Here is a 24,912-nt window from a genome sequence, read left to right as displayed (position 1 = left end):
CGATCTAGGAATATAAGAAATCATTACAGTTTATTTCAATACTGGACTATACAGTTTTTAGTGTTCAGCTTCAGCACTAAGGACAAAGGGGGGAGAAGTCCTCCATCTAGGAGGATCCTTGGGTCAGGAAGTGCTGAAAGAACTCCTGAGTCTTCCTCTTTTCTGCAAGGTCCTGCTTCTTAGGTGACTTCAGGAGCAAGGAGGCAAAAATGGTGACTATGCAGAAGAAAGAAAACAGATTATTCCCACTACACAGTACCAATGCCCTAATGTTATGCTGTGATTAGTTGAGTTTCTTTTTTTTTTTTGCATATTTCAAAGAATGTGTGTGAAAAAATTACAGTCATGATCATATTCAGATCTTACCACAATTTCTTTTTGTGGTTTATATTAACCCTTTATTTATACAGGTTGGTTGAGCATATGTGCTTTTACACAAAGCTGGAAAATAACTTGAGCAAACAGATTCATAAGCGAAACAGAAAATAAACTGGATCTTCCTTTATTTTCACTTTCTTTACTTGTCAGTTCCTCTTCATTCACTAAATATACTGACATAAGCATAAAGCATCAGCTAATAATAACATATTCACAAATGAAAGATTGTTCTTACCCAAGATGTTGACATCTAATCGATTGCTTGCAGAATTCTTCAACAGCTCACGAAGAAAGGCAGCTAAATAGTTGAACACATTTTGATGGCACTGAGGTAGCATGGAAATAACCTTAAAAAAAACAAAAAAAACAACATTACATCAGATTCACTTTTATGATTTAAAACATGTTGAAATAAATCAATAGTGATATTTAATTTACTGTAGGCTGCCTATTTTACCTTCTCACACTGATAGGCATTGGAGCAGTATTCTAGGCACTGCTGGTAAAAGGAGTAGGGGACCACAGGCTCTGGAAGGGCATCTAGGAAGAGAAGCAAGGCCTCGGCGACTGAGTGGTTACTGCCCACTACAGGTCAATATAAGGTTAAGGACAATTCTTGAGCACAATTTGCATATTTTGATACATAGTAGCTGTAACATAACAATTAAATATGTTATGTAGCAGGATTCATTCGAGGCAGCAAGTTAAGCATTCACTTTATTTGGACAGAAATACAGAGAAGTGTGTAAGTACTTCTCAAGTTTTTTTTTCTTGTTTTGCATCACCCCACACACTGGATATGAAATGAAACTTGCTATGACGGTAAAGTGCTGACTTTCAACTTTAGTTTGAGGGTGTTTACTCAGCAGTTGTATCTAATATTGCACCGGTTTATGCAACATGGATGTCAACACCCTAAAAAATGTAATGCTTAAACTATAGAAAATGTGTCAGTTCAAATACTTTCAAATGCTTATTGAAGACAATTTTACACAAACGGTTAAACTGCAATAGTTTTGAAGGATACGGAGAGAATCTGGCATGCCAGTGTCAAGGCAATCCCTTATTTCTGAAAATTCACTCCGGAGTCCAGGTTGCTGAAATATGTCTTCCTGCAAATAGAGGAGAGTGACAATGAGGACAATTTACTTTGGCTGGGAAATGCGTATGAAGTATTATGGAGCTGCAATGGACTCAATTAAAATCAAAAGCAAACTCTTATGTTTACTTGAATCAAGGCTTTTAAAATCAAGTTTAAATCCCTTCGCCAAATCAATGCAGAGGCTCTACAAAGCTACTTGGCTGATAGGCACAGCTATAGAGTTATTCCAGTGTCTTTAGCCTCAAGACACTAAACATTGAAAGTTTTTTTTTTTTTTTTTGCTCAATTGCTGTGAAGTGCAGTAACTTTCAAGTACAAACTAAATAGGAGTTAGTGTTCTATGATTTTATTGCAGCATCAAAACAGAAGCATCATCATTATATTTTCTGACCTGTTTGATTGCATAGCGAAACAAGTGATCCACCATCATCCAAAGTTCTTTAGGAATGTCTAGAGGCTTTTCAATGCTTGCTGCGTTGTCTTTTCCAGACATTTCCGCCTCTTGCTGAGACCAAACAGAGCAAAAAAATAAGCAGTTTAGTCAAAATGGATTCAAATGTGTTTAATTGAATATATGCAAAGGTTATTAAAAAAAAACAAACCCCATCATCTTGTGGCCTATGAGACAACCTTGACTGGAGAAGAGGTACTTTAAGCACACTGTCCCTACTCTGCATGTGGGAGCACTTACCAGTTCACGGAGGGTCCTTTGAGGCATCTCTTGGATGGGTTCCCTCAGCTGACACAGTGAACGGATAGATGTGCCGTAGCAGCTGGGCAGGTAGTTTCCTGTCACAGAGATGAAGTAGTCCTTGCCACGCTCTAGGTGGAGCACCAGGATGTCTTCGATCTGCTGCTTGCCAGAGTTAAGATCAGGCGCTGTTGAGCGGTTCACAAAAACTTCAAGCTCTACGTCCATAGAAGCACCTAGATGATTAAGAAAATAGGACACAAAAGTAACAAAGGATGACAAAACTGTCAGGAAATGATGCCTGCTGCCTCAGTGAGTAATACATTGTGCTAGGGTCACTAAAAAGCAGTCACAAAAGGTAGTGTTCATATTTCTTTCTCCTGAGCCTTAAGATCACTCCATTATTTAAAGAATGACATATCTGCCTCACTACCTTTAAACATTGTGATTGGCTCCCTCACTGACAAAATAACTGTCTAAATCAAAGAGGTCAATCTTTCTAAGCTATCTGGACTCATAGCTCAGAATTATTTCACAATTTGTAAAACCTAAAGGCTGGACATTGATGCTTTATTACAATGAAATCTGTGACTGTATGTGCTATTCACCCTGAGCGATGAAGCCTTTTGGTGGGTTGGCTGTGAGCCAGGGCTTGCAGTATGTGGACTCATTTGGCTTCTGGATAAACTCAAACTGACATGGGACCTGCCCGTCGTTGAAGAGGCTCAACTTCTCTGCCTGGTGCTGCATGAACTTCACGTCCTTAAAGTGGACCTGAAAGAAAGGATTCATAAGGAAGGATTTGTAAGGCATAGTGGATTCTACTCTCTGTCATGTAAATGTATCCTTTAAATATCTGCATTAGGCTGAAAGCCCAAGATCAATACACAGTTTCATTAGTGGAAGGTTTATCAAAAAAAAAAAAGAAAAAAAAAGAGAGGTCATATCAGGAATGTATTAAAGCTCCCATTACACCATATTAAGCCTGAAAGTGATAGGAAACTTTACCTCTCGCTTCATCAAGGTGACAGATGGAATACATTCATTCTCCATTTTGTCTATATTGCGAACAATCTCTTCAAAAGTCTTCTTATAGGACTCACTATTTACTCTCTTGATCTGTAGGAACAGACAGAACGAAAAGGCAAAGAATCAATGCAGCATTTACATGTGTTTAATATGTATATATTACATATATTAATACAGTACAATCACTGCAATAAGATGGAAAAAGCACTTTTTATTGATTTATCATCTCATCTCACCTCCCATACTTTTCAAAACTATGTATGAATTTCAATTTCAAAGGGAGGACCCACTGTATCTTCTTTCAAACAAAAAAGAAACCCAATTAATGAAATTCAAAATGAAACCATTTAGAAGACTGAATCATTTACCCCAACGGCAAGCAGGGAACTGACTGGTTTGTGGTCACTGGTCTTAAGATCCATGTGACCCTGGTAATGCTGTTGCTTGATGTGCTTCCCTCTCCATAGGATACGGTCACACCAGGCAGGAACACGACATTTTTCACTAAATGCAGAAGAAATAAACAGATATTAATTCATAAGTATTTTTATTGTATATTTTACTATGACATTTTTACATATTTACATCTGTATCACGGTGTATGTGTATTTTATCAAAGTTAATGAGGGCATAGTGTTGTGTTGTGAACCCTGTAGGGAAATTCTCTTATCGGGAGCTGAGAACAGAAAATACCACACAACGCTGCCTTGTGATTTATGGCCACATTAATTCAGCAGGATGTCTATTAATGACATTAATTTAGAGCACAAAAACTGGATCTGAAAGTTCATTGATTTATTAAGACCACAAATTCAATACAAGGTTGTTTCAGTTTTTTGATTTAAATACCTCTGGTGCAATGTGAGTATCCTCTACATGTTTATCAGGTAAAATATGTAAGCAGCACAGTCTGATTAATGGCTGATGACGTCCACTTTGCATTACATTACAATATCAGTTTTCCTCCTTGAACCCGATATGTCTATCGGGATGCCAATGTGGTATACTTGTGGACATATTTATGTGAATGCTCAAAAAAAAACAACAAAACAACTGTGCTCCGGGTATCTTATTTATGTTATAAATCCATTTTAATTTTGTTATCCTGTTTCTATGCTGTATTTCTGTAATTACTGTTTATTGTTTTATTCTGTACACACAACATCTATTGCATGTCTGTCTGTCCCGGGAGATGGATCCCTCCTCTGTTGCTCTTACTACTTCTTCCATTTTTCCTCCACATTTTTTTTTAGGGAATTTTCTCCTTATTTGAATCGAGGGTCTGAGGATAGAGGATGTTGTATTGCTGTACAGATTGTAAAGCCCCCTGAGGCAAATTTGTGATTTGTAGTATCAGGCTATACAAATTAAATTGACTTGACTTGAAAAGCGGTTCCATTAATCATCAAACAATGGAAACAAAATGAGGTGTCTTAACGCTGAAAAATTTCTCTGATGAAGGATCCAGCAGTTGGATTGTTTTGTGTGTTGCAAAATGCGATGACAACACAATTTCTCTGCTGTTTTACAAGGCTGAAAAGCTCTTCGATATGCAACTAGAGCTGGAGTATTTCACATATCTTTCTGAAATTATGCTCACTTTCACTATGAACATGATTGCATTGTTGAAGAATGACTAAAAATGGTTCACTTTTAGCTCCCTGCAGACAAGACTTTATAGGAGATTACCTTGTATCCCACTTGTCAGAGCCGGTGTCGTATTTGTAGGTGGGCTGGAAATCAATCTCTCCTTCGACAAAGCCAACAAACACGGCCTCTTCATCGATCTGCCTCTTGAGCTGAGGACCATATGCAGCTCTTAAAGGAAAATTCCGGTTTATTTGAACCTGATGTATTTCCCATAAATGTGGCAGTTGTGACTCTATGTGTCCTGCTAACTTTGCTCTCTTGAGCTGCATTATTGAGATTCAGGTGAGCAAGGCCTTGCATATAACAACGGTTATCTGAGCAACCTCCGTCAGCCTCCTACTGCTTTAGAAATAAACAAGATTTTTACGCAAATTGCTTCAAAAGTTTATTTGTGAGTCTGAACGAAAGTAAATACAGGAACTAGCCGCTTGTAGCAGCATTATGGTTAATTGCATAGGGAACTACATCACAGGATGTTCGCATGTCAGTTTGTTTATGGGTGAGTCTGTGGATAGCTCTGTTCATGCTAGAGAAGTAGTGACTTAGTAGATGAAATAAAATGGTTCATGCCTCCAAGTTTCAAAGACAAAATGACAAGATCTACACTGTGCAGTTTTCATGGATTACTGCTGGATGATAGTGACTTGCATACCATAAGTTCTCACACAGTTACATGTTGTTATTGCATTTTTTTCTTACTGTGTGGAGCTGAACGTTTGGTGCAGCCAGCCTCGCTCTTTTCATCCAGTTGATTATGTTCAGGTGAAACGGTGTCCAGGATGACAATGTTAATAAACACTGTAAATCCATATGTAGTAGTTGCACAGAGGGATTACTCTCATCCATGGACACTTCTCAATTTTCTGAGTCTGACAGCAACAGGTTTGACAGCAGAAAAAATTTTCCTCTTCACTCGTCAGAAGAGGAGAGTAGTGACTGCAGGAACAGCAGCAGTTTCTCTGAGGTAATCGTTACTGAAAGTTGACTTTCCTGACGGTCCTGTTGCCTTTCTACCTCCATTCTTCTTTTTTCTTCTTTCAGTTTTATCTACTCTCTGTGTACTCCAGCTCAAATAAATACGCTTGGCCATTCAAAGTAAAATGATTCACTATCGTCTTCATAATAGTCCACGTGATGATCTATCATTGCACTTAACCTTTTTAGTTTCCTTACAGTCTAACCAAAGTGAAAGTCAGCCTCATGCATATAAACAAACTGGCATGCGTGGATGAATATGTGGGTGGCTCGGTTAGCTGGCAAACTTCCCTGGATGTAGTTCCCTATGCAGTCAGCCGTAATGCTACTATAGGTGGCTAATTCCTGTGTTTACTTTCATTCAGACTCAGACAAACTTTTGAAGTGTTTCATGTAAAAATCATGTTTATTTCTAAAGCAGTAGGAGGCTGGTGTAGGATGCCCTGATAACCGTCGTTATATGTGAGGCCTTGTTCGCCTGAATCTCAATCTGAATCTCCGGAATCTCAATAACGGAGCTGCAAAAAGAAAAGTTAGCGGGAAACATAGAGTCCTAACTGCCACATTTATGGGAAATACACCAGTTTCAAATAAACTGGAATTTTCCTTTAAGTATCACCACTCATAGTAACAGTAATGATGAATACAGACATATTTGAAAAGCATAAAGACAAGGACATTATTGGGATTACCTGATCATAAGTGTGCAATGTTTCAAAGTCCTTCTTGCTGATTAGCTCCTTCACACTGTCGACATCAAGGTCACTGATCCTGTAGTTGAGGTCCCCAATCCATAAAACCACACTGGTGAGGGAGTCGGAGGAGATAATACGGCTCAGATGTTATCACAGTTTGATAATGGATGAGACTATGCAAGTCATATTCAGCCACTACAAACATAAAAAATTAACTCTAAACACTGGATTTGAAGAAAAAAGGCAGCAAAGATGTTTAATGATTAAAAGGTTTGCCTGACATGTTCATGAGAATTATGTTTGTTCTTGATGTAGTGCTTTAATATCTACATAAATAGTTCAAACAGAAATTTTTAAATCTTTGTGTTCTATAATTCATTAACAGTTTCATACTCATGCTTCATGATAGTGAGTGGGGGCTGGGTAGGGTCAAGCTGGCGAAACTGGAGACGGCTGCAAATGTCTTTATAATCTTGATTACGTCTCTCGTATTCTTCGATGTGGGCAGCCAGGTGAGAGTTGACCACACAGATATCAGAGTTGTGGAAGCGGAAACGGACGGCCACAGCGCCCTTGTTTCCCTGCAAATTGATGAGTGATTAACACAAAGAGAGACAGAGAGAGAGAAATTCAGCAATTCAGTCAGAATAATGACACTTAATTCTCCTGCAAAAAGATTTGGAAAAATAAAAATGGTTTAGATAATATGGGGTTATACTGGCTCTTTTACTTGACAGTAATCCAATATTATGCTAACACTTTGGTGTTGTAATTTTTCAGATGGTTCCTTGTGCAGAACACAAACTGGTCTCATTACTGCAGGAAAGGATGGAGCAAAGGCTCCCAATGATCACCAGCCAACCATCTGCTCTACACTGCAGGCACTGCTAAGTAAGCACAAGTGCATAAAAGACAAGAATAACCTACACTGCAACATAGCATGGGGAATAAAGTTTGAGCTGCTGGACTTAACACATCACGGGAGAATGAGCATTAAAGAGAAACAGTTCAAAGGAGGATTCAGACGAGGCTTGGAGGCACAACACTGGTTCAGCTTGTTTACTCGTTTTCAATGTATTTCATTGCTTCTATTACATTCACTTACGGGTGGCGGTCCAGCCAGAATTTTCAGCATCACAGCAAAACCCTTAAGCACAACATTGCCTAATTTATTGCTATTTGCCTGCAGTTGTTTTGTCTGATAACTTGCACTGACATTGTTTATAGAAGCCTGATTGTTTTCAGTTATGTCTAAAGCTACCATTGATATGAACTCAACACTTCCTGTTAGTTCCTCACAATAAATGTGTTTTAATATGATGGCAACAATGCAAATGACGTTGGCTAAGTTTATAAAATTCAACAAAGTCGGTCTAAAAATCAGTTCAGACGTTTTTGGCACTTGATGCCTGAAAGTTGGTTTGACAAAATACATTTTATTACATCTATGACAAAGCAAGCTAAATGTGAGGGAATAACAAAACAAAGAGGATTGATGTTATTTATCAATAGTAATTTTAAAATCAAACAGGAGTTGTGTAACTGCTTGTTTTTGGTTTGTAAGGAAAAAGATAAAGATGAGCGACACTTTATCACTTATGTTCTTGTCCTGCTACAGCTTGCCAGAAGCATAGGCTCTATACCAGCTGTTCAGCTCCAGCTAGCTCCTTTCATGCTCCTTGTAACACGCTCTTTACAAAATACCAGTAAACCTGCATGAGGACCTGTGCATGAGAGTGCATGAATGTTAGAATCAGTCCTCACCATCCTTCCCATGATGCCAGTGCCCACGGTCTCAGTCTCCACATCAGAGATAAACTCTGCATGCTCCTTCTTCACATAGAAGAGCAGCATGATGCCCACCAGACGCACCAACTTTACCTGTAGCAAAACATGGATAGATTTAAAACATGAGTTCATAGAGTAAAGGGGAAAAGATGCACACAAACTCCTAGAGTAACATGAAACATGCTATTTGCATACAAAAAACAATATCTACAGTTGAAGAAATTCAGTGTCATTATCCTGTGTTTTAACCTTGAGGACGAATGGACGCAGAAAGCTACATCACAGAATATAAAGCAGTTGCCCATGAGAGGAAGCAAAATAGTTTTTAAGTCTCCCTGTCAATCTCATATGACACAACATTCAGATATTTATGTAAAAAACATTTATTTTTCAGCTTGTGTGTCAACTACAGAGCGGCCAACTGTGCTTTAGTCTGAGAACTGACAGTGGATGAAGAAATGACATGTCATTGTAGTGGCTGCATGACACATAGACATCCTGTAAGCCCCGAGATAACTAGAAGAAAACGGTCCAGCCAAGAAAAGAGGAAGTTAATATGCTAGCATCAGCACTCTGAGAAAGGGGAAATAAGGGGAAGGGAAAAAGAGAAAGACCAAAAAGTAACTTAAAATATAAGGCCTGACTAAGCCCATCAAACTATCAAGCTCATATAAATGTTGCTGGCATCATCCTGTGTAATTTACTGTGGCTGGATGACATTACCATGGCCACAAATAGGAATTGCATGAGGATCTTGACACTTAGCTGTTACACAAAATATTTCAAACAATCAAAGTAGCATGAAAATATAATACAAAAAACAGACAGACAATATATTGGCAAATAACATTCTCAGGCCCAGAAAAAGAAGATTAAAGGAAAGGAAAAAAAAAAGAAAGACTTCCTTACTAAGGCATACTTGGCTTCTGGATGCAAGGCCTCTGACACAGCCTTTGTCCACTCCAGCTCCTTGGGGGTGTCATTGAAGAAGAAAGCCTCTTTGCTGAGGTCAAGCTCCTGGAAACTATCAAGAAGGACAAAGAGTAATTCTTTAGAGTTTGACTACCATGTCTGAGCTTTACCCAGTACTTTTCAAGGCTTTCTAAAAACTTTTCCACTCCTCAACACCAAAGTAATAAACTGAAACGTAGGCTGGATTTTGTGGACACATAGTGGTGAAATCTGTGGGTGGGCATGTTCTCATACTTAAAACAGGATCAATGGCCGCTTACATCTGTCAGAGGTTTGAGCAGTATATGTCTGTCTGTGTAATGGGATTAAAGTGGAGAATTGCAAAGCTATTTTGCAGCAGGGTTGATGTGACTTACCCCACGCAGTATATGTCAGGGGGGTTGAGAGTGCAGCTCAGCCAAGGACGGAGGCTTTCCTTCGGTGTCTGTCCGTTTACATTGTATGTGCCGAGGAAAAAGCTGAAACGGAGTAGGGAGAGATGAGGAGTGGGCACAAAAGGAGAAGAATACAGAGTCACAGTTTGTTTGAACAAGTGCTACTGATTATGAGTTTATCCTGCTGACTGTGAGTGATTTCCAATTTATATCACAGGGAGATTAAAATAGTGTATAGTCTATATTAATCTGATGTTTTGTTTTACTGCAGCACTCCTTTAGTCTCAAACTTTTATGTCAGTTACAAATAGGAGTTGCCGTGTAAACAGTAACACTCTGTAAACCGTTGAGAAGCCCCACTGGAACTTGATTGCCTTGGTAAGAGCGCCAAGATATTGTCATTTACATCCCCACTGAGATGTACTCTGCCGGCTCACATTTTAAACCGTTTCCTTTCCATTCACAAACTTGCTTATCTGACCTTCAAACAACTGCTGCACAGGAGCAGCACAGAGTTCTTTACTTTGTGCTGACTGCCATCGTGCTGACCGGTTTCTGCTCAAATGGCACAAGCCTCAGCTAACTAGAAAGATGCTGAAGCCATCTTTATACATAAGTCTTGCACTGCTGCTTTCCCAAGCTTTTTGCCTGATCTGGTACATCAACATGGATATTCAGTACATTTTCAGGATGTACTGTAACATGAGCTGAGAGTAGACTATGCTCTGTTTGGTCTATAAAATGTCAGAAAAAAATAGTGAAAAATGACAGTGACTGTTTCCCAAAGCCCAAGATGACATCCTCAAATGTCTTCTTTTGTCCAGACCAACAGTCCACAACTCAGTGATTTTCAGTTTACTACTAAGACTTAAGAAAACAGAAAATATTCACATTTGAGAAGCTGGAATCAGAGAATTTGGACATTTTTTCTTAAAGAATAACTAATGTCTTAGCACAACATAACCTATTTTATTATCTGGTATTTCTGACAAGGGTAAAAACTTAAGCATGTAAACCAATCAGCATGTCCTATGAATAAGTTATCTATATACGCATATTGAAAATACTGATTTGAACACAAAGCATGAATGCAATGCTTTGTGGCAGCTGAATAGAGAAGCTCTGTTCTTCAGCATCTCAATGCACAGATCCCAGATCATGCAGCCATTGTAAAACTCTAAAATTAAGTAACTTTAAGAGAAACCAGTGCTGACATGTGTTTCATTATGATGCATTAGCTATGTTGAGAGAGTTTCAGGTCTCTGTGAGTTGACTTTGACGGCACACTGAAATGAACTGAAACCATGTAACTATGTATCCCTATTCAGGGTCATGCAGGGACGGAAAAATTCCCAGAAAAAACTAGGTAAATGAAAAACAAAGCTCTGCTAATTTAGTGAGGAACATGTTTTATTTCCTGTAAATTCTTCACAATAAAAGTCTCCTGTTGTTTAGTCATTTGAAAGCTTTTAAGATGAAGCAGTAACACAGGAAATGTTGGGTTTGCATCAGCAGTGATTTAACACAACTCTGATATGGCTGCCCCTCGGCAGGCTTCAGAAAAGCTGGCCAACGAGAACAGAGTGGGCTCATGGGGAGCAGGGCCTTAAAGAGACAGGAGCTAAAACTGCCTGTTAAGAGACAGAGGCTGAACTGAGGGGCTGCATAAAGGGCCAGTATAAGATAAATGAGGAGTTTTTTGAACTGTGAATCATGCAAAGCCACTCTAGTGGAGTCCCAGAACAAAATATAGAGCTGGAAATGAACATAATAGGTTCCCTTTAACCTTAATTCCTGAGAAGTCTGGTGTGTGGGAGAAAATCAGAGCCCTCAGGGGAAACCTGTACCAACATGCAAATTCCACACAGAGAGGAATGGAAATTAGACTTAACACAGGTCTTTCTAGGTGGGAGGAAAGAGTGCAATCCACTGACCCGACGCGCTGCCAATGCTACATATAGGGCTTCACTGTATACACTTCCTTTTTGGCATGTTTTCATACAGTACCCAGAATATTTCCCTTTTCATGTCATGCTGTTTAATTTGAAACACCCATTGTCTTTATATTCTTTTTCATTCTTTGCTAGATTTTTCTATATGAGTGTAAACATTAAAGGGAAAGATCTACCAGCAGGAGGCAATATGGTTGATAACTAAAACATGATACTGAATTCTTACTTTTCAATCATCTGACCACCCTTAATAAACGTCTGAGCCCCTATAGAACGATTAATTTCTACAACAAATACTAAATGAGATGAAGAGCTACAAGCAGAAATACAGTATGTTAACCCACTAGGTTGGTGCATTTCTAGACAGTGGTGCTTAATTTAGCAAAGAACTAAGTACACAGAAATACAAACCCACAGATGTTGACTCATTCTTTTTACATAACACTTCTAGGATCCAAGCTGTGCTCACAGTTACGCTAAGGGCTCGCAATGCTCCTGCCCAAAATGTCCTTCCAAAGTTTTTAAAAACTATCTTATATTTATAACTGGCCAGCAGAGTACAGCTCAACACAAATGTATAGTGTAAATATCCTTGACTTGTCTCCTAATTCGAAGCTTTAAATATTAATTCTATATATAGAAACGGGGTGTTATATATACGCTAGTCTTGCAATGTCTCTTTGCACTGCAATGATATGAGGCTTAAAAAAAAATCTGTGAATTTAGTTATGGTAATGTGTTATAGTTAAAATGTGTATTCCTGGTTCTAAATGCTGTATTACACTAAGCGATACAACTTTCTTAACTGTTCTGTCTGAGCAAAATTAACAGCCAATCAGAGACCAATCATATCTCTCTAGATTAGATTAAATAGTGTAAGCCCCACACAAAGCATCAACACATTATTGATACTGAGGAAATCTGTAAAAATGTTTATTTGATATTTGATATGACAAAATTGATACTGTTGTGATGTGTTGTGTCACTGTACCACAATCACTTGTGCCAATCTCCCGAACACATGACTAAACACAGACACAACAAACAATTAAAAGTAACATACCTGAAGTGCTCTTGGTAAGTGTAAAGTTCTTCGCTCTTCAGCAGCTCACACCTGATGAGGTTGTCTCGCAGGCCGAACTGCGGCATGGCCAATATCTGAGCTTTGTTAGACGGGGTGTGGCTGGAGGAACGCACCAGGTCATCCCGGTCTTCACGACTGGAGATGCCCTGACTGCACACCAGGAGAGGAAAAATAACAGTTAGGTGTGGGGTGAGTGGAGACAGACCAAGATAGAAATGAGATCATTTCATCATGCTGGTGTGATTTCAGAGGGGATGAGTATCAGGGTGATCATAAACGTAAAATTTTCCTTTCTAATGCTTATGCACAGTTGCCATTTTGATCCTCTCTAACCTAAATGCATCAAACCTTTCCTCTCCTAAAAGCTAGGAATAAAATTATGGCATGAGAGACACATTACACTCCACTCCAGTGTAACAGCCTAATGTACAGTAGATCACCACAGCGACAACAGGAACCCTGGTTATGCAGACAAGCTCTATTTCCATGCCGTCAATATGGAATGGAGCTGAGAGGAGAGGAAGAAATATAATATGGCTGGACCATGTATTCTTCCAGGAATATGCTGCAACTTAACTCCATCTTACAGTAGGCAGCAGTGGCCTCCAGGTTAAACAACACATTTGCATTTCACAGCAACTTTAATTAAAACACCCATCACCAAGCTGCTGCCATGCACGTACACAGTACCTTATGCAACTGTGGAATTTTGAGCACACTCAGTAATTCTACATTTTTGTCAGAAGGCACATTCAGATATCGTCAAATCTAGTAACTTTTAATAAAACTAAAGCATAGTCCACCTTGTAAAACATCACTGCTAGAATAAACATTTTGGTAGAATGTATCCATATTGAAATGGTCACATTTAAGGATATGGCTGGCGATTTTCTATATTTTTCTTGTTGTCACATGCAGAGCCTACTTACAAGTATTATGTGCGTATCCAATGCCTGATATTTCTTATTCCTCCCCTCCATCCTATTCATTTTTATGGCTGCCCTGTTTACTTGAAGTCTCTTGCTGTGTGTCTCCCTTTAGCACTCCATAGTGACTCTGTGTTCGCATCCTCATAATAATATATCTTTTATACTTAAAATACATAATATTTAAGGTATCCCCTTGGTGTTTCTTACTAGTAGTGCTATGGAGCAATGTTTTTTATGAGTGTGTTCCCGTTTTGTTTGTGTGTTCTACACACATGCGAGTGATACACATTACTGCCAATGGTTTCACACTATTCCACTGATTTACAAGTGGCCGTAACACGCCAACAAATGCAGCAATGCTCGAACAAAAGGCCCGCAGAGAAAAAAACTGCCAGGAAGTGAACATGGTTTCAAGTTTCAAAAATTTCAAACAAACGATTTTGCAAATCTCACGTTTTGGTGAGTAACACTGGATGTAAACAGAAACTTTGTTTACAAGAGAACTCCATACAATACAAATTCTAGGACTCTTTCTACCACTATATAAAAACACAATCATGTAAAGTGTATTAGTTTTGACAGCTTCCACATGTGAATTAATAAAAAGGCCTTACCTTTCTGGAACGGAAGATGCTCTGGACGTCTGTATGCCACTGTTCGAACCTTTCTGCCCTTCTGAACTTCCCTTTTTGTCTGATGATTTCTCTGTTTGGAGAGAGCAGGAGAAAAGTAGAAGTATTAATAGTGTTTTAGTTTACAATGATAAAAATGATAAAAGACAGAGTATAAAGATAAACTGCAGCAATACAGCACAGTTATGCGTGATGTCCATCAGAACTGCCTGCATCTTTAAGATGTTATCATAAATTAATAATATCTTGTTTACAGTGGTACAATATGAGCCACTGTGTCTAGCAGGCTGCTGGGAGAACTTTTCCTCTATATTATGTTAAATGAGCTCATTCTAATGACAGAACCCAGTCCTGAGCAAACCCATATGACAAACCTGAAGTAACTAATATGGAGAATAAATTGAAAATAATTATGACTAAGAACAAAAACAAACATGCACGGTAACACACAAGTCAATCATAAAAGTGCGGTGTCAGTGCTCAGTTGTTGGGTTCAATCCACTGAGGCCATCTTTGGCAGTTGGTTACAGTTACTGCATCCTAAGTAGCTGGATTTAATGGGCGAGTGTGAAGTATGAGACAGCATGGCCCCTGTCTCCTGCAGCTTGGCAGGGAACACAGCTGGCTCTTCTGAAAGGAAAAGCCAGCTTCTTTGTGCAGGAAATTAAACTCTACAAATTTAAGCAGGCTATGTTAAGAGCACACCTGACCAAAAGCATCATTTAGTTACCCAGAGGATGAGATATATTCGACAAGACCACTAAAGAGGCCTCAATGTTCTTGATCTTTCATTCTATTTGGCAAACTGGAAGCCAAATTCATCTCTTAAAATGGGATCACAATCTGTGATACAGTTGTTTTTCAATCTGTTTGTATGAACATAGCTCAGATACACTGACATTAACTGACTGGATATAGATATCAACAGTTCTTCTACTAATATTATGTAATCATTTTTAAAACAAGGTCACGTAGGCTAGGAAATAAAACAGAGAGGTAATAAACCTGTGAAGCAAAAAGTGGAACTAAAAACCAATCAAGCAATCCAAATTAAGTCAATAAGAGAATTGACAAAGCGTTGACAAACACAACACACATTTTCTTTTAGAAAGGAATGTCTTTTGTGTCTAAAGCAGCACTAAAACTTGACATATAAATGATAAAAACAGACTACTGCTCTTATCAACTAAATATTACCACAGTTGACAGGATTTTTTTTTTTTTTTGCTGCATCTTTGTTTCACAATGGAAATATTCTCATCACTACAGTTTTACTGAGAAAATAATAAATTGGCTGTGACCTATCCCCATATCCATGCGGAAAAGGTCAACATGTCACAAATGCTTACACTGCATCTTTCATTTTGTATACACTTTGTATAAAACTTAAACAAGAACAAAAAGAAAGGTTAGGCAACGCAAGGTCAGCCACAAACACCATTTTAAAAATTCCCAGTAGGATCAATGACATTTCAAGCCAAGCGACTCTGTTGTTTGTGTGAACAGGAAAAGGAAAAGAAGACTGCCCTTTTGTTTAACTGAGAAAACCCCCAGCAAACTGTGAAATGCTTCTGAAAGTGTGTGTTTAAGAGTGGTACCATCTGAGGTGAAAATCGTCTTGTGCACACAAAGCAAACCCACATGAAACTCTTTGCAGAGTTAACCTGTAGGCTAAAAAAAAAAAGAGTCTTGCAAGGACAACGCATAGTAAAGAATTGCCATTATAGATGGGTTTAAACTAACTAACTTTAAAGAAATGTAACTTCACAGTGTTGACTCTAAACTACCAAACGGGGAGGGAGATCAAAAATGATAAGTTTCTCAGTGACTACACTGTATCTGGAAAAAGGTTTGTTTTAAAAACTGTAAGGCACAGTATAACACCATGATTTTTATTGTAAAAATAAGATGAATGTACAAAAAAAGATTTTAAAAGATCCTTGGGGCTTGGTTAATATACACAGATGGTGGTTACTATCAGAAAAATGTCTGTTAACATATTTACAATCTTAGATCACCAATCAGTTGTAGTATCATTTAACACACCAGAGACTTCTGCTTACACACTCTTACTACAATGACTTGTTCTTGCTGGAAAATGAAGCAGTTTGGTTTTTTTGCATTGCATGATTCACTTTGAAGCTGCTTACTAAATATTTATTATCTTAGCATATCCAACATTTGGTGAACTACACATATCTATTACTGCAGACACCTATTTACATGTGGTACATGAAATCAGATACTGACCCTATGAGGTTCCTGTGAGTTATTATGTGGCATATTTTACATTCCTGCACATGCTTAAGTATTCTCAACCAACTAATGAGCTTAACTAAACTTTCAATCACCGAGGAGAGAGTTGCATGAAGTCTGACTAACTGCAATTTCACAGGCGTGATACGCTTCACTATCTGCGGTTGATCACAAGTCAGCATAAATGTCAAGCTGTTTTATCACGTCTGACTCTTCCGTCTTATAACAACTAAAGTTAGTTATGCTTTTAAAAATTTGCACAAAGTTCAACATGACAACTTCCCTCCATTATCTCATAAGTTAGTTGATGAAATGCAGAGGAACAAATTGTGTTATTTATTTTAACCACAATTATAGATATGGTTCCTCTTGTCATAATGAATCGATTGGCAATCATATTGACAATAAATGACAAAAAGGCTTTTCTCACAGACGATCAGAAGACAGTCAAAACACCTTCACTGAGAGGCGTCGGAGGAAAGTTAAGACAACTGATTCAAAGCTAACAGGCTAAGTTAGCAAGTCAAAGTCCCGCACAGACAAAAAAGCCATTTGCCAACGACGGGAGGCAAAAACAATGTCTCAATGAATGACACAACGATGTGCCATTACATACCTTATCGCAACACCAGCCACCACAACAGGTGTCATTTTCTGTCACATAGCGACCACTAACATCATAGTATGTAGCGAAGCGCAACGTTAGCATTCACTGGTGTATCAACGGTGTTCATGATACATTTACAGCAGTTTGATATTGTGGCAACAGTTGATAAAATTAGTACTGTAATACTGCGAAGGTTTAAAGATATCTATAATCATTATTCCACCTGACAAATACTGGCCCTTTAGCAAATCTGGCTAAAGTTAGCTTGCTTGAAAGAGATGACAACTAGTAGCTACTACGCGCTAACATTAGCTAGGAAGCTAGCTAATCAGGGTAGACTGACTGCCACAGAGTGATGCTACAACATCCACCGCTCAACAACAACAAATATAGGAATATCGTCTCATACCAGAGTCTCTCATCACCCTTGACATCTCTCTGCACTGCTCCCACACATTATGTGCAGAAGTGCAATGTCCAATTTGCTTCAGAGTGAGACCTGCCCATGCTAACGTTAATGAAGGAGGAGTTTACCTTCCTCTGCTGCAGAGACAGGAGGCTGTACTAACCGCAATCTACCATGCTGAAAATGCAACCGGAAAAGTGCTATATTGCATTAGCATTGCATAAAGATGATAGGTTCACAATTGTTCGAGTGTGTCTTAAAACAAAAGTCAGGTGCCCATATGAACACTACGAGAGGTTTTCCTCGTTGTAATTATTCCTCCTGTTCACACTGGCTGTTAAAAGATCCCCTTCAAATGTGCTTTCAATTTAAGTGATGGGGGCCAAAATCCATAGTGTGTCCACACAGTCATTTCGTGTAAAAATGCATTTAAAAGTTTATCTGAAGCTCATATGAAGCTTCAGCAGTCTGAGTTAGTCATATCAAGAGGATATTTGCCACATTTACAGTCCCCTTGGCATAAAAGTCTCTCTATGTGTTTCTTCAGACACTGTTTCCCTGTTGAGCTGCGGTGGAAAGAGGGGTGTTGGCTCTAAAAAGACTAAAGTTGAAAGATAACTACTTGTTTTGACTAATTTGGATGACTAAAGCCTCATTTTAGCTACAGATGACTCCATCTGCGTTTTTTCTGGGTTGTTCAAATGGAAACACCCAGATAACCTTCAGATAAACTTAAATTATTGCACAGAAGGAGGCTTGTGCATTTTGGCCCCCATCACTTACATTGTAAGTGCATTATGAAGGGATCTTCCAATGGCCAGTATGCACAAGAGGAATGATTATGGAAAGAAAAACATATTTCATATGTTCATTTGGGTTCCTGACTATTCTTGTCAGAAAAATTGTGAACCCGTCCTTTAAGCACATGGAGTTCGAGATGACGAATCAACTGTGTAAACTCTTTTTTGAGAAAAATATGGCCACCATTTCGCTTATAAAGACTGTGTGCTTTGTATGCAAACATTAGGTTTTTGTTTGTTTTGTTTTACATGAATAACCTACTTGCAGTATTATAATATATGATTTGTATATGACATGCCTGTCATGAACAGCATGGATCTTATCTAGCATGCAAAACATATGAAATCTGCATGAAATGAACAATCATGTAAGACAAATTGCACAAACTTTTACATTTACATACACAGTTTACAGCATGATTATAAGAAATCTAATGTGGATTATTGTTGCACATTAAAAAATGTGGTAATATACTCTGTATATTGTTTTATTAATAGTAATAGTAGGTACTTTACTTTTAAAGCCCTCCATGTTTTGGTTCAATTCTATACTCAGTTATATATGTCTTCTTTCATCTTTTAACTCCATATAAGGACTGGCAACCAAACATTGTTAAAGGCTTTACAGTACAGGTTTAACACAAAGGGGATCATGCTTTTGCTGCTTTATCAGATCAGCTGAGTCTGTGCCACATTTTTAAAAATCCTTTAAAGACATACCTGTATAGGTATTTTTGTAAATTTCAGGCATTTAAAAAAATGTTTTACCTAAATGGTTTTATGTTGCTGTTATTCATTTTGTTTTATCATTCTCTGAAATTATTGTCGTATTTCATAGTATTGTATTTTATGTGCACCTGTGAATCACCTTGTAACAAATGATGCTAAAGAAAAAAGTTCAATTGCATTTCGACACATCATAGCAGGAAAACAACGGGTGGTATTGATGACTTTAATAAAGGTTGCATTCCATTTCCATTACCTGGCTGTTGTGCATGCTGGCTGGTTGCTATGGCTTACTGGGAAACTTAAATGGAATGTAGCCATAATTAATGTCACTAGTTACACCTGTGTTTTGGCTTGTAAGACACATGAAAATATCCGTCATGAAAAAGGAGGCCTATTGTGTGAGTGGTGTACTTCCCTACATGGCTCTCTCTTTGAGTTACGAGTAAATTCAGTGCAACTTGTACACCGGTTGGACGAGTTGTATTCAAAGGAAGTGGTAATTGCAAAACCACTGAGTTTTATGATGAAACCCTTTGATGTAGACCGTTATCTGTGTTACACTTGCAATGGTGAAAAAGAGCAAACTCTAAAGAGATAAAAGAGGAACAACCCCTTTCACCCACTGAATGAAAGCTGAGGGACGCTTACTGTATGTGAAGAAGCTGGCTGTGAATGTCAACAAATGGAAATAGGATGACAAACCTGTTTTCCGGTGCTGGTTGAGTTTATTGAGTGTTGTGCCGAGGGGTGCAAGGGCCTGTTTGACAGCTCCCTGGCCTTTGGTGGATTTGCGATACTTGCTGATCCACTCAAATTTGGGTACCTGTGAGGGAGACTTGCAAACATCTGAAGAAGGCAGACAGAGGAGAAAGCCAGAGAATTAGAATAATTTAGGATGATTGCAAAATTACACAAGAGTGAAGCCAGAAAACAGCAAGAGCCTGGTCTGACATTTGCATTTTTTGCTTATTTGTCTTCAGGAAAAAGTGATCTAGAGCAACAGCAATGGTGAGATTCATGTTATAAATAAAAATGCTTATTTATCAACCCCGCTGGTGTTAAAGAACTGCAAGAACAGTAGTTTTCAAGGCATTTGTCACCAACAGCTTTTTCATTTCTTGCTCTTACATATGGGTCTTGTACTTTAAATTCCCTTTAATCAGCTTACCTTTATCATTTCTCACATTCTTCAGTTTAACAACAACAGGTGCAAGGTCATTTAAACTTTCCATCACTGGTATCCCTCACCAGGTTAACAGCCTTTGTGGCTCATCTTAGAATACCACAAAAAAAGTGTAACACAAACAACACATAAGTCTTCATCCATGCTCATGTGGGGTTTCCGCTGTGTAAAATAGTGAGCCAGTGGAGAAAGTGACACATTCCTAACAAAGCGGACTGTCTGCCATCCTTTCAACAGCCCATTCCATTCAGATGAACAGGATGCAGCAGGTAAAAAGTAGTTCAAAAGAAGTATTGAAGAGGAAGTAACACGTCCTTTTTAAACTGTTTTCATCTTGTCCTCTCTGCGAATGTTTGCTGTGACAGAAACAAATTACACAGAGTACACTATCAAAACTCCACCCCTTCTCTCTCAATCTGTCTGTGTCTCTCTCTTTCTGTGTCAGTCATGCATCATGTATGTCCCAGTGACTAACAAATGAAGTGACACCACCAGTTTGTATTTTAAATTTGGTGTAAGTTGTGGCCGACAAACAGCAACAAGGTTTCACAAACACATTTATGTTTTTATTCCTTTAAAAAATATAGTTTTCCAAAAAACTAATGCCCAATTTAAAGAATAAGTGTATTGTATGGTCTGACACCTCAAGGCAGTTGAAGTGTTTGACTGGCTGAGCAGGTTTCCTCCACACGGATCGTTAGAGATTATGTGCGCTTCTTCACACATAACAGAAGGTGCCTGTGACTGTGTTACGATCTACTAAACCCAAAAATAATCAGTGGTCTACAGACGGACGTAAAAAGTGAGTCTCAGTGTTTGTTCTGTTTTTCTATAAAAGTAATAGTTTCACACTTAACAAGATGTTAAATTCAAAGACTTTTCATTGCTAATGTCATGTCAGTGCATTGGTATATGGAAAATGGACTGCACTAATATAGCGCCTTTCTAGTCTTCCGACAATTCAAAGCGCTTTACACTGCATGCCAACATTCATCCATTCACACACACATTCATACACTGATCATACACTGCTCATCGGGAAGGAGATCTAATGCATTCACACACACTTACACACTGATGGCTCAGCCATCGGGAGCAATTTGGGGTTCAGTTCAGTATCTTGCCCAAGGACATTTTGACATGCTGACTGGAGGAGCTGGGAACCGAACCGCCAATCTTCCAATTAGTGGACGACCCGCTCTACCTCCTGAGCCCCCCATTGCAACCCATTCATTTTCAAAATGCCTTATTTTTTTTCAAAATTCCCACACACTGTCTTGGAGTTTTAAAAGGCTATGAGAACCCTGAATAAAAGCAAATAATACTGGGTGTCATGTAAACAGATCATATATGAATCTGAAGTTTGACCTACCACTCCAGGCCCTGTTGACCTCGCTGAGGAAGAGCCGCGAGTGGGACCCAAAAGGAAGTCTGAGCTCTAACCCCTCTTCCTGGTAACTTACTCTCACCCTGGTATCAGCACCTAGAAAAATTGGAGAAAATGGACAAAAAATGTGCTCATGAATTTCATGCAGTGGATCAGTTATGCACCATAAAACTGTTATCTAAATAACAGAAACTCACCCACAACCGCAAGTTCCTCTGGTGAGGACACTATAAAGAGTGCAGCACAAGAACTGAGTTAGAGCACTTCAAAGTAATTACTGCCTTCATGCCACCAGAAACAATAGTCATCTTGAGAAGTCCTTTATTACTGTTCATCTGTTTGAGATCATGGGGTAAAATATATGAAAGCTGCTCACCCTCCACAACAGTAAAGTCAAGGGAGATGGGTACGATGTCCTCCAGTGACACATCATCAGCAGTAATGGCCATCCTTCGATGGGTATAAATAAAGATTCTACAGAACGATATAAGACTAACATTATCATCATATGATTTTAAAGTATATTTTTTGATTAATTGAGTTGGTAATCTGAATCAACCTACATTTACATTTGGGGGTGGACATAATAAAAGGACATGTAAAATTTATTGTAATACAATACATGAGCCCTGCAGTAAATACTACCCTTGGAAATTTTACATGTAATATATAATTTTGGTTACTGTGTCAGAGGTGCGTCACTACTTGATGCAACTCTGTGGTCATTTTCTAGGCCAGTTTGTGGTGTCCCTGGATTTCATAATGTTCTTCTTACAAAGAACTGTCATCTTCTTACAAAATGGTATTGTTGGCCTATAAATTAAGGTATATTGAACAATTATACACAGAGCCATGTTATCTGTTAAAACTCACGCATGTTCTTTTGAAGACTCCACCAATCCCAGCAGTCTGCTTTCTGTAATATCATCAGAGTAGACATCACATTGTACAGCATGTTTGCAGTTTAGTTAAGGAAATATTAGAAATATTTTCTTTTCTCCTGTATTCATGAGTTCCTTCAGTCATACCTTTAAAATAACCTTATATAACTGACATGAATAATGACCTTTCTCTCATTACAACCATTTTTTTTTTTTTTGCTGCAAAGGGCAACACTTAAATGAAAGTTTCTGCTACCTATACCAAGTGGTGGAATGTAACTAAGTACATTTACTCAAGTACTGAGTATTTCCCGTATGATAATTTCTACCTCTACTTGTTGTTTTTTCTCTATTACATTTATCTGACAGCTGATAAATGTTTATCTGACATACAAATCATATTATTAGCTTATAAAATGTGATACATTCTTATAGATTAAACTACCAACTGTATCAGTAAGTGAAATAGTTCAATTTGTTCCATCTCAGTGCAACATTAAAATGAATTAAACAGTAGTTCTCAAACTTTTTCACATCAATGACCTCTAATCTGACACAAATTAGACCATAGACCTCCATCTGATAAGATTTTTGCTTTTAGGTATTTTTTTTTTTTTACAGAAAGTGATTGAAACCCATGACCAAAATAGTCATACATTCTGTCATTGTGTTATTTATGGATGGAATTATAGTGAAAATAAATGATTCCCCTTTTTCCTGACGACCCCTGGGGGTCCTCAGAACTACTGATGCATTTCTACTGCATAAAAATACTTTTCATACTAGAACATTAGAACATTTTCCCGATAATACACCCTTACATTGACTCAAGTAACTTAATCCAAGACTTTTACTTGTATAACTTTTACTTTAGTGAAGGATCTGAAAACTTTTTCTACCACTACTTATAAGGAGAAAGTTGCAGCTGGTGAAACAAAGTTGCCATCTTGTGGATGGAAGGTATAACTACAAAGAAGTCACACCCGACTAAACTTGACCTACGGTTACGTGTCCTGTCAATTTATTGCCTAGATAAAAGCACAACCTACGTGAGGTTGTGATTTTTACTCAGAGACAAATCAACCATGTAGGCCTAGCACAAGCTGATACAGGCCTCACTCTTCTTCAAATGCATCGTGTTGGTTAAACTTGGTTTGAAGCTGGCACTCCTTCGTTTAAAGTATTAATAATCCTTGAACATGCGCTTAAAATTCACAAAGGATACTATAATGCAGTTTTCGTCCCTTTCCAGAGTCTCCTGAATTGCGACGGATTGATCCATGGCAAAGACAACTTGGATGACAACTTCGGCCACACGCTTCCTAGTCAAAAATACCGTGAGTCGTCTCGAGTTGTCAAGTTATTTCCTTCACACGTGAAAACCGAGAGTACAGCTGGACGAGAGACACTGCGGGGGCTCCGCGTAATCCGACATTATGCCTTTCTGGATCCAGATGTTTTCTCTGTCCTCAGCTGCTGGTCCGACCCAGGCTGCCTGCCACGCACTGATTCTGGATCTCTCTCTTTCTCTCTCTCTTTCACCCGGAGTGACGTCACATCTGGGCTGTCAGATCAGTTTGGTTCGGATTAGGCCTCAGGCGAGTGATCCAAAGAGGATTATGTCCTACATATAGACCCGTATCCCCTCTTCTACAAAGTTATATCAAAGCTTTCAAGGAGGGCTACTGAGCCCCCAAGTCAATAGGCCAAATGGTTTCGTTTGTTTGTTTTTTGTGAAAAGAGAATCCACCCTATTCCATATTTGCACTGTGCATGTTTGCATTTGTGGGCCCATTTTGTTGTAACACACCACGAGTGGAGGAACTGATATCATATTGATATTTTTTCCTCATAAATGATCAACAGTAACATGTGTTGGCATCAGTCTGAAGAACAAGGACCTCTACTTAGAATAAGCATAAACATTGTCCCTACAGTCATGTAGCAACAAATGTATTGTAAAAAGAATAAGATACCAATTTTTCTGCACTCGCAGTGTCCTCAACCTTTTTCTGCTCTTACTGGCAACTATTTTGAGTATTTGACCTGTTCACATCAGTTCTCTGGAAGCTGAAGACATTCTGTAAAATGTGAGGAATCACTAACAACAACTTACCTAAGTTAGCAGAAGGTTAGTAGAAGGTTGAGGGATAAAGCTACACAAAAAAAAAGTAATTTACAGGACTTATTAACCACACAGTGTAATACTGTTTTTTGTGGGCCCTCTGCAGCTTTTCAGAACTAGAAACATTGGACTGCTTCCACTCTTTACTGGTATTCTAGTATCCTATGGCAAATTTATAACTTAAGAGTTTAAGAGTAATTATATGCACATCACGTAGGTGTAAGACTATTAGAACGTGGTATCAATGAAAAAGGTAACACCTGCACACTTTAATCTGGACAACATTT

General features: G+C 38.4%; 1 protein-coding gene across 5 annotated transcripts; it reads right to left on the bottom strand.

Annotated features, from left to right (window-relative positions):
- Positions 1-13: 13 nt before the first annotated feature.
- On the bottom strand, positions 14-24,021 carry inpp5b (inositol polyphosphate-5-phosphatase B). Of its 5 annotated transcripts, XM_067600944.1 has the most exons (23): positions 23,727-24,021; positions 22,493-22,573; positions 21,996-22,093; positions 21,817-21,846; positions 21,605-21,715; positions 19,752-19,895; positions 14,234-14,324; positions 12,670-12,840; positions 9,637-9,738; positions 9,218-9,332; positions 8,285-8,401; positions 6,914-7,101; positions 6,518-6,629; positions 4,890-4,999; positions 3,569-3,704; positions 3,180-3,290; positions 2,780-2,945; positions 2,172-2,407; positions 1,872-1,985; positions 1,406-1,490; positions 836-963; positions 614-725; positions 14-216 (listed from the first exon to the last, which is right to left on the bottom strand). In XM_067600944.1, exons 1-23 carry the CDS (start codon positions 23,780-23,782, stop codon positions 107-109), a joined length of 2,724 nt encoding a protein of 907 aa, XP_067457045.1. In that variant the 5' UTR covers positions 23,783-24,021; the 3' UTR covers positions 14-106. The 5 variants fall into 5 exon arrangements, with proteins under 5 accessions (XP_067457045.1, XP_067457041.1, XP_067457042.1 ...); XM_067600940.1 differs by lacking the exon at positions 23,727-24,021 and having other exon boundaries at positions 22,493-22,619; XM_067600941.1 differs by lacking the exons at positions 21,605-21,715; positions 21,817-21,846; positions 21,996-22,093; positions 22,493-22,573; positions 23,727-24,021 and adding an exon at positions 20,218-20,604.
- Between the last annotated feature and the right edge of the window lie 891 nt (positions 24,022-24,912).

Source organism: Thunnus thynnus, chromosome 10 (genome assembly GCF_963924715.1).
Source record: "Thunnus thynnus chromosome 10, fThuThy2.1, whole genome shotgun sequence".
Lineage (NCBI taxonomy): Eukaryota > Metazoa > Chordata > Actinopteri > Scombriformes > Scombridae > Thunnus > Thunnus thynnus.
This window is presented reverse-complemented; position numbering and strand designations above follow the sequence as displayed.